Source organism: Rhinatrema bivittatum, chromosome 2, assembly GCF_901001135.1.
Source record: "Rhinatrema bivittatum chromosome 2, aRhiBiv1.1, whole genome shotgun sequence".
In the NCBI taxonomy this organism is placed as follows: domain Eukaryota; kingdom Metazoa; phylum Chordata; class Amphibia; order Gymnophiona; family Rhinatrematidae; genus Rhinatrema; species Rhinatrema bivittatum.
The window spans coordinates 232289408-232304937 of NC_042616.1; the positions used below are offsets into that span (position 1 = coordinate 232289408).

At 41.8% G+C, this 15530-nt stretch overlaps 1 protein-coding gene across 1 annotated transcript in view; it reads right to left on the reverse strand.

Annotated features, from left to right (window-relative positions):
• Positions 1 to 15530, reverse strand: part of EFHB (EF-hand domain family member B) — a 205195-nt gene that overhangs the window by 85833 nt on the left and 103832 nt on the right. Inside the window, exons 6-7 of the mRNA XM_029587068.1 lie at positions 12260 to 12386; positions 5069 to 5152 (exon numbers count right to left, since the gene is read on the reverse strand). Coding sequence (XP_029442928.1) covers positions 5069 to 5152; positions 12260 to 12386 — 211 coding nt within the window. The remainder of the gene's footprint in view (positions 1 to 5068; positions 5153 to 12259; positions 12387 to 15530) is intronic.

Here is a 15530-nt window from a genome sequence, read left to right on the forward strand (position 1 = left end):
ATATAAAAAAGAACAAACAAACATTTCCAAACATGTCAACATTTATTTTTTTAAACGTATAGTAATTAAATATAATTAATTAGACACATTAAAAAAAAAAAAAAAACCAGGCCAGGAGCCCAGGTCAAGGCGAAATATGATGCCTTGACTTCATGATGTTGCAGCAGGGTCATCATGTGGAGAGGAGGGTGCCGCCACTGGAGAAACCTGCTCTGAAGCAGAGGGAACTGGCACCTCCTCCTCATGAGGCATCTCATGAGGAGGAGAAGCCATTTCCCTCTGCTCCTGAGGGGCCTCCTCCAGGGCTGACAACCTCCTCTCCACATTGCTGACACTGGTCTGCACCTCTGTGACCTTCTGCTGCAACATCATGAAGTCGGCATCATATTTCGCCTTGAACTGCCGTACTTCCTGCAGGATCTCCTCCAACTTTGAATATTGTGCACAGCAGCACTTACAGGTTGGAGGAGATCCTGCAGGAAGTACGGCAGTGCTGGTACTGGTGCTGGTGCTGGCGCTGGTGGTGGTACTGGTGGCAGTGGTGGGCCGCCGGTCCGCGACCGCCACAGCTTTATCTTGGCCTGTAAAGAAATTAAAAAAAAAAAAAATTCAACATGAGACACAGAACAATACATTATACATACATTACATAGTCAGATATGACAAATAAATAAGCAAATACTGGATGCATGCGAGCAAGTTTATAAAATAATCTACCCCTTATTTAGTTTATTGACCTTGAGGATTATAGAAAAATGAGGAGTCCATTGCAGGGGAGAAGGAGTGAGGGGGAGAGTGGAGGGATATCAAATCTATCAACATAGATTAGAGAGAATACATAATTTGAAGGATTGGAAGGAGAAATAATAGTCAATCTCAGGTTACACAGAATATGATGGTAGGAGATACACTACAAACCTCTTCTTTTTTTTCACCTTCAATTCTTTAGTTTACTATCATTGCCACTCAGTGTCATTTAATATATACAAATAAATAAATACACACATCCCCCCATTCCCAATCCCCAGCCACTATAACTGACTGATATAAAAAAAAAAGATTTTGTTTTTCAGCCTCAGATAATATATACTACTGTACTGGCCGTGCCAAGATATATTATTTCCTACCTAGACCAGTCCTTATTGCTGCCTCCGTCCTCCTCTGGTGACAGCTCTGCCTCCCACTAGGCCCAGGAAGCCCCGCCTGGGGCTTCCTGGGCCTAGTGGGAGGCAGTTCCTGCGTAGTGGGAGGAAGTTCCTGCCTGGGTGTGGTTCTGTACAAGACAAATCAAAATTCAGAGAACAACAGTTAGAATTTTATAAACAAGAATGAGATCAGACACAATGATTCATTCACTGTTATAGTAAACAAACATTTTTAAACACAAATTCCATTACAATTAATTGAATAGTTGTGTAATGTGTGTTGTTCTTGTGTAGTATTCTGAAAACAACTTACCAGGCACGGAACGGGGCAAGGTTCGGCGGACTTCCTCGAGCCACCTACCCTCATGCAATCGCAGATGGCGACCTGAAAATTAGAGGAATATACAGGAAAAAGAATAACATTGATTAATTGTTACAACATGCCCATGTTTTGCCTTGACCTACTAGATTATTTTTTATGCAACATACAAAAGTTAGTTATACATAAATACTATTTTATTTATATTTCAATGTGGCTTTCAAAAAAATCCCAAATACCACCATTTCAAAACGATAAATATAAATATCAATAATATACCACAGATAATTTTATTTCCTTTGTAGTCTAGTTATTAAGTATTAATACTAGTATAGTATAGGGTAAGGGTGGTACACTAGTAGCTAGCTAGCTAGTAGCTAGCTACTAGTATTTCTGTTTTCTAAAATATATTTACTTAACATTATAACTTTTATTACTTATAGTAGTTAATTATTACATTATAATTATATAACTCACTGTATGCTATTAGTAGCTACTGTAGCTAGTATTACTATCATACTCTATTTAATTTTCAATGACAAAATAATATACATAATTTATAATTGAATAATATGATCAACATTATTATTTCTCACCTTTCTTTTTGAGGTCTTCCACCTCACGAGGGTAGGAGGCCCGCCGGCAAAACTCCTCCTGGAGAGAGGCCCAGGCAGCAGTCTCCCTTTCCAGGTTAGGCCTGCTGCCTGGGGGGGTGTACAGATTCCTCTCATCCAGGAGCATGAGCCGGGCCAGGAGGTCCACGTCGGCCTGGGTAAAGCGGGGCTTCCTGGACCTTGCTGCCACCTTGGAGGAGGACGGTGGGGAGGAGTCAGACTCCCTCCCCCTGTCCTCACTGGACTCCCTTTCACGTTCCATCCTACCATGAGAAAATAAAAAAGAAGATGAAAAAAAGTATGTGCTATAGGACAGCTGTATGTTCAGAAGCTCACACACTAATGCAGGGAGGGGCTAGGCAGCTCCCCCCCTGTCTGTGAAGCCAGCCCTCAGCCCTCACCCTCACAGTGACAGTACACCATTCAGTTCAGTGGCTGGGACATGGGAGGGGAGGAGTGAGGGTCAGGCAGCTGAGCTCCCCCCCCCCCCCCCTGTCTGTGAAGCCAGCCAGCCTCTCACTAGTAATGCAGGGAGGGAGCTGTCTCAGCCCTCACCCTCACAGTGACAGTTCACCATTCAGTTCAGTGGCTGGGACATGGGGGGAGGGGAGGAGTGAGGGTCAGGCAGCTGAGCTCCCCCCCCCCCCCCCCCGTCTGTGAAGCCAGCCAGCCTCTCACTAGTAATGCAGGGAGGGAGCTGTCTCAGCCCTCAGCCCTCACCCTCACAGTGACAGTACACCATTCAGTTCAGTGGCTGGGACATGGGGGGAGGGGAGGAGTGAGGGTCAGGCAGCTGAGCTCCCCCCCCCCCCTGTCTGTGAAGCCAGCCAGCCTCTCACTAGTAATGCAGGGAGGGAGCTGTCTGACACTGACAATCTCTGTTAAACTTTTTTTTCACTAAATTAGCATAAAATTAAATGAAGTACTTTTGTGTGTTAAACTTTTAATTTCCCCTAATGTAAGTAACTTCATTTAATATTATTTTTATATTATTTTATGCTACTTCACCGAAAAAAAAGTGCATTAACTATTTAACTTAACCAACTAAGTAACTACTAGTAAAGTAATACTGTATAAAAACTAAAACAAAATCTTATATATTTATTATATTATACACTTACAGTGGTAGAGTTGATGATAATGTGGTATAACGATAACGTTGTGTTGATTTGCTGTGTGTGCACTGCTCACTGCTCAGCTCTGTCTCAGTGTCAGTCAGACTGAGACAGCACGTAGTAAGAAAATAATTATTAGTGCGTGTATTTTAAGCAAAATGGCCTCTGGGGACCTCACAGAGCATGCTCAAGGTAGTGCGCACTAATCCGCGTTAGTGCGCACTACCCAGCGGTAGTGCGCACTAACTACGGATGAGTTAAAATACTGATTCTACATTCCCATTGGCTGTTTTCCAGGTGGTGCGAACCAGTGGGAGCCCAGAACCGTACATTTAGCTAACGAACTCCTTAAAAATTGATACGTTTTACTTAAAAGTTGCAATTTTTGGTAGTGCGCACTATCATTAGTTAGTGCGCACTAACGGGAACTTTGGGCGCACTAACCCCGTTAGTGCGTACTAACTCCGTTCGTAAAAAAAACCAAACCACACGCGAAAAACTAAACTTTTAAACGAATCAGTCGACCGAAGCCCTACCCGATTCCTAAAAACGAAGCACTTCTCTAGTTTATTGTATCAATCGCCCACTGCAACAGGAATCTAAATTGTACATTCATAACAAAATTGCACTTCTTCTTGATCAAATCAATGTATATATATTTTTCTCCACCAGAAGCAGTAAATTCAAGAGTCAGGTTTATAATGTGTTATCAATTGGCAGTCCTAAATTTCCTCTTCCTCTCAAGAACTGGAAGAAAGTTCAAATGTTGTTGGCACCATATTCAAAACAGTTATATGAACTGACCTTCAAAAGTTCTTTACAACTCATAGGAAGAAAACATCCTTTTGAGATTAAGCCTACCATATAAATTCTTAACATGTTTGAGCATTCATACTGTCAGAATAAATAACTACATGTAAGTGACATCATAGCTTCTTTTTCTGTTAATTTTTTCATACAATATGTTTAAGGGTTTATGTACTGAACATAAAATTAAGACTTAAATCCTAATGCTTATAAGTTGATGAAATTATTTCTTCCTATGAGTTCTAAAGAACTTTTGATGGTCAGTTTATATAACAGTTTTAAATATGGTGCCACCAACATTTGAACTTTCTTCCAGTTCATGAGAGGAAGAGGAAATTTAAAATTGCCAATTGATAACACATTATAAACCTGACGTAAGCTGTCTACTTTTTTCTCAATTCTAAAACTTGTTATAAATGTTATAATAATAGAAACAAAAAGTCCTTCCAAAATTCTATTTTGTTATACAGTATTTTAGAATCAAAAGAGAATGTTAATTTCATGCAATAAATTTAGAAATATTGAAGTCCTGCAATGATAATATGATTTTAATAAATTATTTAAATCTTCAATGCTGGGTAGTAAAGTTAAACCTCTCAACAATTAGAACACAAATCTTGATTTTATATGATAAAAAGATTAGAGTCATCCAATTAACACAATCTACTTTTTGATTAAAACACACCGCATCAATATGGCATGAATATTATCTCACTGTAATTTATTTATTTAGTTTTTCTATACCGACATTCGATATGGAATATCACATCGGTTTACATGGTAACTCATTAGATAATATGACAACGGTGTCTTATTATTTTTACATTGAAACATAATAAATTATTTAACAATTCGGAACTTTCGTATGATAAAACAGCGAAACAAAGTAACTTAATTAAACCATTTGGAACTTTAGTTTAAGACGTACAGAAAGCATGAAAAAGTGAAATAGCGGTGCCGTTTTCTTCTTGATGGAGCAGTTAATATGTAATTGGCAGTTTAGACACTTGAATAAGTAATGACACAAAAGTATTAAATATTCATTGAAATTGTATCTTCATTACTTACGGATCAAGAATTTTTCCAATCTGAGGCTGAGATCTTTCCCTGAAAACGTCAATTGTTTTAGGCACCAATTGTGCTGCTTTTTTCCTGAAAATAGAAGCATTTTGCCAATATGTCACTTTCATCAATACTGCACTACAAATATTGCCTATACAATATGCAGTAGAAAACAGTTATACTTTGTAATTCACAACAATGAACAAACAGTAACAAGTAAATTATAAAAGCCCTATGCGCGTGAATTACGAGGCTTATGTGCATGGCTGGGCCCTGTGTGCGCCGCGCACATTTTCAGAAAGGCCCAGCCATGCGCTTAACCCCCATTAGGCACCGAAGTGCCGGACCTTTGAAAAGAGGCCTGCTCGGGGGCGTGGTCTGGGCAGGGCGGCGGGCCGGGACAACGCCATTTGAAGCTGTCCTGGGGAAATATGTGCCGGCAGGTGGCTGGCGCGCAGAAATTAATTCTGCTCCCGAGGAGCAATAAGTTATCGAACAAAAAAATGTAAGTAGCTAAGAAGGGGTTAGAGATCAGGGAGGAGAGGGGAAGGTTAGATAGGGGTAAAGGGAAGTTCCCTCCCAGTCCGCTCCTTAATTGGAGCGGCCTGGAAGGAACTGGGGAACCCCTACTCCCGTCCTTAGGGAAAAGAGAGGAAAGAGAAAAGAAACCTAGGCAAAAGGAAGAGGAAATGGAGGGAAACCTTGTGTTTTATGGGAGGGGAAAGAAGATGTGTGGATGAAGTGGAAGGAAAAGAATTTAAGGGAAAGAAGAGTCAGAGGCAAGAATGAGTAGTGGAACGATGATTTATCACACCATTTATAACCCTTTTTCCAAAATCCTATATCTACCTGTGTGTGAAATTTATGAAATTTAGTCAAATTTCTTTTTACAAAGATTTCCAGACTGCTTTCTGTGAATCTTTTGTTCAACACATGTCTTATTGTCCAGTATGGTGGCTTGTCTCTGTTTGCAAGGTTGCTTTCATGTTGTATGTCTGTTTGGAATGCTGATGTGATAGATGCTATCCATATTTGTATGCACCATATTTTGAAATTTTATAAAAATGCATTTCTACTGCTCACACCTCTGTCCTTTGAACACTATCATCGTCTCCATTCTATGTTGTGGGTATGGCCCAAGTTACATGTAAAGAAGAAGCATGTCCTGCTTATGTGCAGTATTTTGATACATTTTATTTCTTTTGTCTTCTGTAGGTTTCAGGTTTTCCAATCTTGATCTTTGGCTATTTGAATAACTGTTTCCATCTTGTATTTGTTACGAGCGCGCGCGGGCGCGGTCGTCTCGAGCTGGTGGTGAGCCCTTGGGCCACGGCGAAAGCTAGGGAGGAGCCCCAGCCACACCGTGGGAGGTGAGCTGGGCAGGCATGGTGAGCCAGGCGGGTACAGAAGCAGGCACAGAGTCTGACCCTCAGCCGGACCTGCACGCCCATGGTAGCCAACACTGGAAAGTTGACTGATGAACGGTCCTCCGACTGTTCCCGGCCCTTTCGGACCTGCCGCTGGGAACGGCAATGGGCAGCAGGCCGGACAGAGGCGAGGGCAGACAGAGTCCTTACACAGAAGACGTCAGACGGGGCTGAGGCAGACATCCAAGACAGGCTGAAGCAAGACGTTGAAGAGGAGGGCTGGAAGGAGACATGGCACTGTCCAACAGGGCGCCCTACTCAGCCCACCCACGGGACTGAGTCGCGGACCACCCCGTCCCAGATGCGCCCTACACAGCCCAGGAAGGCTGGTCGCGGACCACGCTGAGGAAAGGAGGGTGCAGGAAAGGTCCAGACGAGCAGGAACTCCGATGCTGGGATACTGACATCTGAAGCCCCTTCGGCTGGCAGGCAGGGAAGCTCAAGAGCCCGGGGGACGAATCCCTCCTGTTGGCCACTCCAGGGCCCAACAGGACAGAAGGCTCAGGAGCCAGACGAGGACATCAAGGAAAAGCAGGAACTGGATCAGGCACAGGATCAGACATCAGGTAACACATCAAGGCACGGACATCCGGACAGAGACAGGACAAGGAACCATCAATACATGGAGGACCTGGATCAGCAAGGTTATAGGCGACTGTAATGCTCAATCCGAAGGCAAGTTGCAAATGACAAGGAAGTCCTTAAATACTGGAGGTTGTAGGCAACTCCCTAGGAGGAGCTTGCCAGGACTGCCCCTCACTGGTCCTATAAATAAGGTGGAGAGCTGCGGGCCGGCCCCTAGGAGAAGGGCGTCGCCAAACAGGAAGTCCAAACGCTGGCATGCAAGCCACAGGCACAGCTAGGCCTCTCAGGCCCTGGAGCAAGTCCCGGGTGGAACACAGGCGAGGCCCTGGCTTCGGAGCGGCCTCCGGAGGAAGGTGAGAGACCACTTGTAGCGCAGCAACAGGGGGGATCGTAACAGTATTAGTTTTTCTCTCTTGTTCCATATTTGTTTTCAGTGTAGACCCACATTGCAGCTGCCTCTCTAAAGGGCAAGACACCTCCAGTTCAGGTTCTCCTTCAGTGCATGCATGCATATATGCCCTCAGATGTCTCCAGAGTAGAAAAAATGTAACCTTTTTGGATGTGGAGCTGTATGTGCTGCCTTGCATTTGATATACTCTTCTGGTGCAAAGACCAACCCAAAGAAAAGAGATACCCACTCACCAACACAAGAAATGAAGAGAGTGACCCGGAAACCTTTTCATGGGATCACACCCCTCTAAAGGGAGCAACTAAAAGATGGAATTTAATAACAGATTTTTAAAGAAGATTGGAGTGCTGTCTAATCATCTCTTTCCATGCTAAATTTGGAGTAACAGGTGTTATCTGAAGAGGGAAAATCATCAATTATACAAATAGCTCATGCAGCTGCATGTGGCCCCAATGGAATGGATGCCTAAAGCTTTCCAGAAAAGAGTAAAAGACTTTTCTGAGCATGTACAGGAGTTCCTATACATCAATGGCCCTGCAGCTGCTTCAGCTTCCAGTTAGTAATGCTGAGAAAAGGAGAGAACTACCACCAAGGAAAAATGGGGAGTTTGTGAGCTGCCCTCTTCAAAGAATACTTGTTTATAGGCAAACAATTTTTCTTTCTCCGACGACAAGCAAATCAGCCAGTCACACATATGGCATTCCCTACCCAAGGAGATAATTTTAAAAGAAGTTACATGTGTAAATGTAACATACTATCGCAGCAATTTTAAAAAGCCATTTATACACACGTTTAAAAGCCAAGTCCTATGGAAAGATACGCTAATAACATTTCCTTGCAAATCCATCATTCCCAGAATCATAACTCTGCTCACCATCCAGCTTACCCTCCAGCCATATCCTAGACCAGCCGAATTTTTAAAAATTTGTAAATATCTTTTTTAAAAACTTTTAAACAGATTTATTAAGTAATTATCTTACCTTGATTCCTGTTAACTTCAGAATATTAAGTACTGATCAATGTCTGTTCGGATGTAACTATTTATTTTATTCATGTTTTTACTATGTAGAGTATTGTTTCTGTTATAATGGGCAAGTTCGTAGCCCCGGTTTCCTATTTAATTTTTTGTTCTCTCGCAATGTTCCATGTAACGCTCTTATGCATAGTTTTTGTTCATTGTAAACTGGTCTGATTTGTAATTTTTTACAGGAAGGTCGGTATATAAAAAAACAAAACAAATAAATAAATAAAAACCGCTTAAAATTAGGAGCACACTTACGCGCGCTAGACTTAATTTAAATAATATGCACGCACTTGCGAGGACTATTTAAAATTCCAGCAAAACCCAATTTTAAGCGTGTAAATGCTTTTTAAAATCAGACCCTAAGGGTTGACTTTACCAAAAAACAAAGAGGAAACAAAACAATATTCGCTGGTAGGCAAAACTCTTGTTTTTGTTGAGGGGAATCACTTTTTTACTTTATTCATTTTTGCAGTTATTTGTTGGGCTTACAAAAGTACTCTATACATTGATCGTGAATTAGTGCTGTCCACTAAGGTTTCAGATGACATGTCACCTTTGATATGTGTCCTCTCATATTTCAATCAAGGTGAACATGTTGTGGAAATTGTTTAAAAAAACATTGACCTTTGTTATATAGTTTTGCTGGTTTGGAACATCTGCTTATTTTTTCTTTTAAATGAATATCCCCAAAATATTTGGGATTGGTCGGCATCTTCTGTGTTTTCATCTACAGATGTTGTCGGCTCCTCCTGATCATCTAGACATCGACCCGTTTCTCATTGTTCCGTGTGCATTTTATCTTTACAACTTTCTGATTTTCAACATCCTGTATCGAAGAGATGATTTATTTTGAGATCATCCACTTCTTGTGAGACCATCTCTGTAGATTATGTGATTTGATGCCCCTGTGATCTAATGTATGTAGGTAAAACTTTGTGTAAAATTAAAATTCACATTATAGAACACTGCAGCAAAATTCAACACTGCAGCAAAATTCAACACTGCAGCAAAATTCAACACTGCCAGGAAAAGAAACATGCAGTGATTGAACTTCGTTTCTTTGTACTTCAACAAATGAGACAAGGTGGGGATGTCATTACACATTTACTATGGGCTGAGCAACATTGGATATATGATTTGAATATTGTAACCCTCTTCTGGTCTGAATGAGCGTATAAAACAGGCAGTTTATCTATGATGCTATTATATACTTATTATATACTCAGTTATGATTGATTTATATGTTTTGAATATTATATCCTGATTTATAGGGTCATTCATTAAAATGCATTATGGCATTAACGCATGCAATAAGAGTACTAGCACATGGCGCAAAGGCAAATTTTGGGAAAGGGTGGCATTAGGGAGGAGTTTGGGCGGGATTTATGAAAATGAGAGGCGCTATCGCACAGTTTTAACACTGGAAATAACTACACCTTTTTCCTGACATTAAGCTGTGCGACATGACCGAAATTGCCGTAACGCAATTCGCGCTAATATTTTCGAATTGCATTTCGGCCATTTCTGGGCTTGGGAGGGGAGAGGGAAGAGGGAGTGGAGGAGAAAGAGGGAGAGGGAAGAGGGCGTGGAGGAGAAAGAGAGAGAGAGAACGCATTTGGGAAGGCTTTTATAGTATGCAACTATTTATATGTCTATAGGAGTGGCAGCTAATAGCTCGAGGTAAGGTGTTGGTGGTGGTTTAGGGGCCAGATTTTAAAGCAGAGTGAGACGTACAAACAGCACAGTACACCTCAATGAAGATTTAACTTCATCTGGATTGAGGAAAGTCTCACAAAGATGAAATTATGTACTATGTTATTTCGCCCTAGCTTGATGGTACCCTGTTATAGAGTCCATCTAGAAGAAATTTGACATTTTGTGACCTATGATTAAATATAAAGCAAAGAAGGTGATTCACTGGCAGTGCTTATTATGATGGTCAAGATTTCTTTGTATAGTAATGAACAAGGAGCAACATATTGTTTGATTGTAAGAAAATAAGAAATTGCCATAAAAGCCCAGTATCCTGTTTCTAACAGTGGCCAGCCCAGGTTACAAGTACCTGGTAAGTACCCAAACAATAAATAAATCCCATGCTACTAATGTCAGTAATAAGTAGTGGCTATTCCCTAAGTCAACTTGATCAATATCAGTTTATGGATTTCTCCTCCAGGAATCTGTTCAAACCTTTTTTAAACCCAGTTACGCTAACTGCCTTAACCACATCCTCTGGCAATTTAAGTGAGAGATCTGGGAAACCTAGTGGGGATTCAAGGTGAAGTGCTAGAGGATCTAGATGAACTGGAGGAGGACTGAGTGAACTGGTGAAGGTAACGGTGAACTTGTGATTACAAGTACTCATGCATACTTTATAAAATACCTGCCTCTGCATTTAATTCTAGGCATTTAGTCACACACAATTATTTTCTGCATACATTTATAAAATTTGTAGAAAAGGTATGTGTTTTCTTGCACATACACATGTACTTAAATACATGTTATTTTATAAATTGTGCAGCTCCCACTGCAGTTTATAAAATGCTAGCATTAATCTCTGAGCATCCATTTACATGTACAAATGCTATACCACAGATAGGTCTGAAAGTTTGTATAGTGGGTTTGTGCCTTTAAGTCTTTATCAGCAGAGACATCAATTGGTATAAAGGGTGAGACTTGTAGGGAGTATTGTATCCATTTTGTCTTTTCTTTAATGTTTGCTTTTGGCCTGTAGCTGTTTGTCTGTTTTGACTCCATAGTGCATAAACCAGGGGAGACTCAATTTTCCATGGAGAAAATAAATGTAAAACTCTACTAGGCTTAAGGCTTAGTTTGTTTTCAGAAAAACCCCTGAAAAGAATTATAGGGAAACTACCAAAAAGAAATGCCTGCCATTGGAAATCTCATTATTTATTTCATGTGCAAGAACTGAGTAAGTGACTGATCTTGTTAGTGATGAACTATTGTGGTTTGCCAGGAATGAATTTCCTATGCTGAGGAGTTTGTTGTGCTGTTAAAGATCCTTTTTTTAAACCCAGCTACACTAACTGCACGGAACTTTGATCCCAAGGATTCTAGAACTTTTAAACATGCCCTACTGAGCATGTGCAGCTGTAGTCATTACCCTGCTTATGTTTAACGTTACTGAAGAGTTATTTACATTCAACAATGTTACAAGATTCTCTGAACAGCCTGACTGTAATTTGAAATGAATGAGAAATTTCATGGAAGTTACATTTCTCTAAAATAATTTAAGACTTTACCTCTGCAAAAGTAAGGATGAGCCACTGCACATCTAAGTGATTTGGGCAAGTTTTTCATGTGTAATAAATTAATACTGTTGAAGAAATGTGTTCTGATTTGTGTATTTCTTTACTAAAATTCATTTTGTGTTGTATTATTATGAGTGTTAGTAGTAACAGAGGATGAGGAGCACTTGAGATTAAAAGAGAAGGACAAAGGAGAGGCCCTGGGGTTGGGGAGGAGAAGAGCCCTATATTTGCATTAGTATTCATTACCACTCATGAAAGCAACTAGGACTTCACAGAACAAGGTAAACTAATCCCAACAGCATCAATCATGACTATGAAAATGAATGCTGGGTCTGATTTCTGAATTGTTTTTTGCTTTTCTTTGTTTATGGGAAAAGGCCTTTCATAAATCAGGCCCAATATGTTGAAAGTATCACTGAACCAAGGTGCAAAACAAATTTAACCACTACAAACATAATAAAATTGATAGCCATTCAAACTTACAATTGTTCATCAGGAAGCCAATGTAAGGTTTTTGATGTAAGTCTTCCGTCATAGAAACATGGTGTAGGCTTTCCAAATGTATCTGTTTTGCAGTTCGACCAGTCATACTTCCTGGTTTTTTTTTCACCTATAATGAAAAGGTACCTTTGCTACATCAGAGTAATGGAGCAAAAAATAAAACCCAGCATCCTTGAGTCATACCTTTTCCATTTAGATCCTTGATACCTGAATTTAGGTTGTGATAACATGCCTAATTTTCACTTATATGAACCTCTACAGAGGAGAAAAGCAGCGTACATCTCCAGCTGGAAAAGGAAACGTGGCTGTTTCTTATCAATGTGATGTCAACACAATCAAATTAATAAAACTAATGTATCTGAATCTTAAACTAGATCACCCTCTGAAATGTAGCATACCATGTCAACTAAAATGATGCACTTCCAACCCATGAATATGCAAGTAACAGTTTGCGCACTGCAGCACAATGTGTGTACTTTTCCCCACATACACGTCAGACAATTCTTAAAAAGTCCTTTCATACAGGTAAATAGCCATTTACACAGTAAATAGCTTTTGAAAATTGTCATCTAAAAGCCAGAAGGAATTAAACCACTTTGATCAATAGCATGGATCCTATACTGCTATCCTCGTTTCTGTTGGTCATGTCAATGAAGAAGCTTTGTGATGAGGTTTGAGATTGCTCGGCAAAATAATTTAAAATTATATGGATTATTTATATATTGTAGACCTAGTTTCTAAAGAAGTTTTGTAGTTTAACCATAGATGGAAGCAGGAATTACTAGAGTAGGGAAGATCTTTCAAGAAGGATGCTTGTTAGACCACCAGAGAATTAAAGTTCAATTTAGAAGATTTCTGCATTTATATATTTGCAGGTCTAGAGGGCCCAGGGTGAGAGATCGCTTCACTCAGGCCGGTGCAAGGGTATTAGGCACCCTAGGTGAACCTTAGAACCTTGCGCCATACACAGTTAAAATTTATGCATTTACGATAACAGATTTTACATGAATAAGTACATTCTGAGGTAAAAATAACACAACAATATGTATAATATATTTACTGTGATGCAAAAAGGACACATGGAACCAATATGGTATTAGGCCTATTGTAATGTGTGTTGGATAAGCAGAATTGCTTACCTGTAACAGGTGTTCTCACAGGACAGCAGGATGTTACTCCTCACATATGGGTGACATCATCAGGAAGGAGCCCAATCACGGAACACTTTTGTCAAAGTTTCTAGAACTTTGACTGGCACCTACTGGGCATGCCCAGCAATGAACTGACCCTGCATCCCGCAGAGGTCTCCCTTCAGTCTCGTCTTATAGTAAAAAGTACATGCGAAAAATAAAATAAGAAAACGTAAACGAACCCAACTCCGCGGGGTGGCGGGTGGGTTTCTTGAGGACTACCATCCTGCTGTCCTGTTACAGGTAAGCAACTCTTCTTTCTCACAGGACAAGCAGTATGGTAGTCCTCACATATGGGTGAATACCAAGCTGAGGATGCCCGAGCAATGCACCAAATGTACTCAAGACGTGCACAGGCACAACAACAGGGGTGGAAATTTGGTAGGAGGGCATCCTGAACGGGTCGGTGGAAGGATGTTGGGAAGTTAAACAGAAAACAAGTTGCGTAGAACAGACTGGCCAAAGATGGAATCCTATGTGCCAGCCTTATCTAAGCAATAATGGGCTGCGAAGGTATGGAGAGAACGCCAAGTAGCAGCCTCACAAATATCAGCAAGCGGCACCAAACAGAGGTGTGCTACTGATGTCGCCATGGCCCTAACAGAGTGTGCTTTTACAAGCCAACCTCTCTGGCATCTCTGGAATGGCTATGGTGCTGCCTCCCGCCATACTCCTCCCAGGGGCCTACTAGGGTTCACGCGCACATGCCACCCATGTCTTTATTCCAGCATTGGTGCGAACCTCGGGGGCGTTCCCCTCTACTGACGTCACGCCATCCAGGTATATAGCCTGTACTAAGTTGCTAGCTCGTTGAGTTAGCAAAGGATTGGTCTCGGCTGGTCTAAGCTACTCTGCCGCTTCCGTACTGCCACTGGAAGCTCTCTCTCTGCCCTTCGGGGTATTGCTAACTTGGGTACCCGCTCCTCGGGAGCCCTCTGCTTTATTTCAGGTGCCTTACAGGGATCAGGTACCCGCTCCTCGAGGGTCTGCTCTCCCTAGCTCGGTGCCGCTACCAACTTCCTCAACCTGGTGGAATCGCATACCAACAGCAACCATCTAGTGAGTAATCTAACTCTCAGTCTATTTCATCCACGCTGCCTTACTGGGAAACCTACACCGGAATTCCCCTATACCAATGGGGGTGAGAAGGGTCCCCTCTTTCGAGGGTCCTGAGACTGCTACATCCAGACTACCTCACTATTGCCACCTCTGGTGGTACACGTCAAGCTGTTTAATAAAAGAACTAACTCTGTGTTTGTGCGTCTGGGTTTAACCCAGTACTGCGGTGCCTCACAGGGCTCCTCCCCGTGACCGTGGTCATCTGCCTCAGTACCAAGAATCCATCCAAACACCGCTTAACCATAACAGAAACCACACCTAGCGTGGCCAGTGAGGGGCTATCAGAATCATTACGCCCTTGACTTTCCGTAACTTCACGAGAGTCTTTGATATGAGTGGAAGTGGAGGGTATGCATAGAGGAGACCGCTGGCACACGAGAGGGTGAAAGTGTCTCACTGTTGAGCGTGGTGACTGCGAGTGAGGTAGCAGAAGTTTTCCACTTTGCGGTTGTGGACTGATGCAAAGAGGTCTATGTGAGGGTAACCCCAGCATTGGAATATTGAATCCACTACTGGGGGGTTGAGAGACCACTCTTGTGGAAAAAAAGTGCGGCTCAACTTGTCCGCCAACACATTGTCCACACCCAGCAAGTAGGTGGCAGTGAGGTACATCGAGTGGGAAAAGGCCCACGCCCATATCTGTGCAACTTCCTGAGGTAGGAGCCCATTCCCCCTTGCTTGCTGATGTACCACATGGCCACCTGATTGTCGGTTTGAATCAGGATGGTCTTGTTTGAGAGACAATCCTGAAGAACTCTGAGGGCATATCTGATTGCCCGAAGCTCCATGAAATTTATCTGGTGTTTGGCTTCCTCTGGAGACCAGGTTCCCTGAGTCTGCAGGTCACCGACAAGAGCACCCCACTCTAGGTTGGAGGCATCTGTTGTCAAGGTAATTTGAGGTTCTATAGCCTGAAATGGAAGGCCTTGAGTTAGATTGGAGTG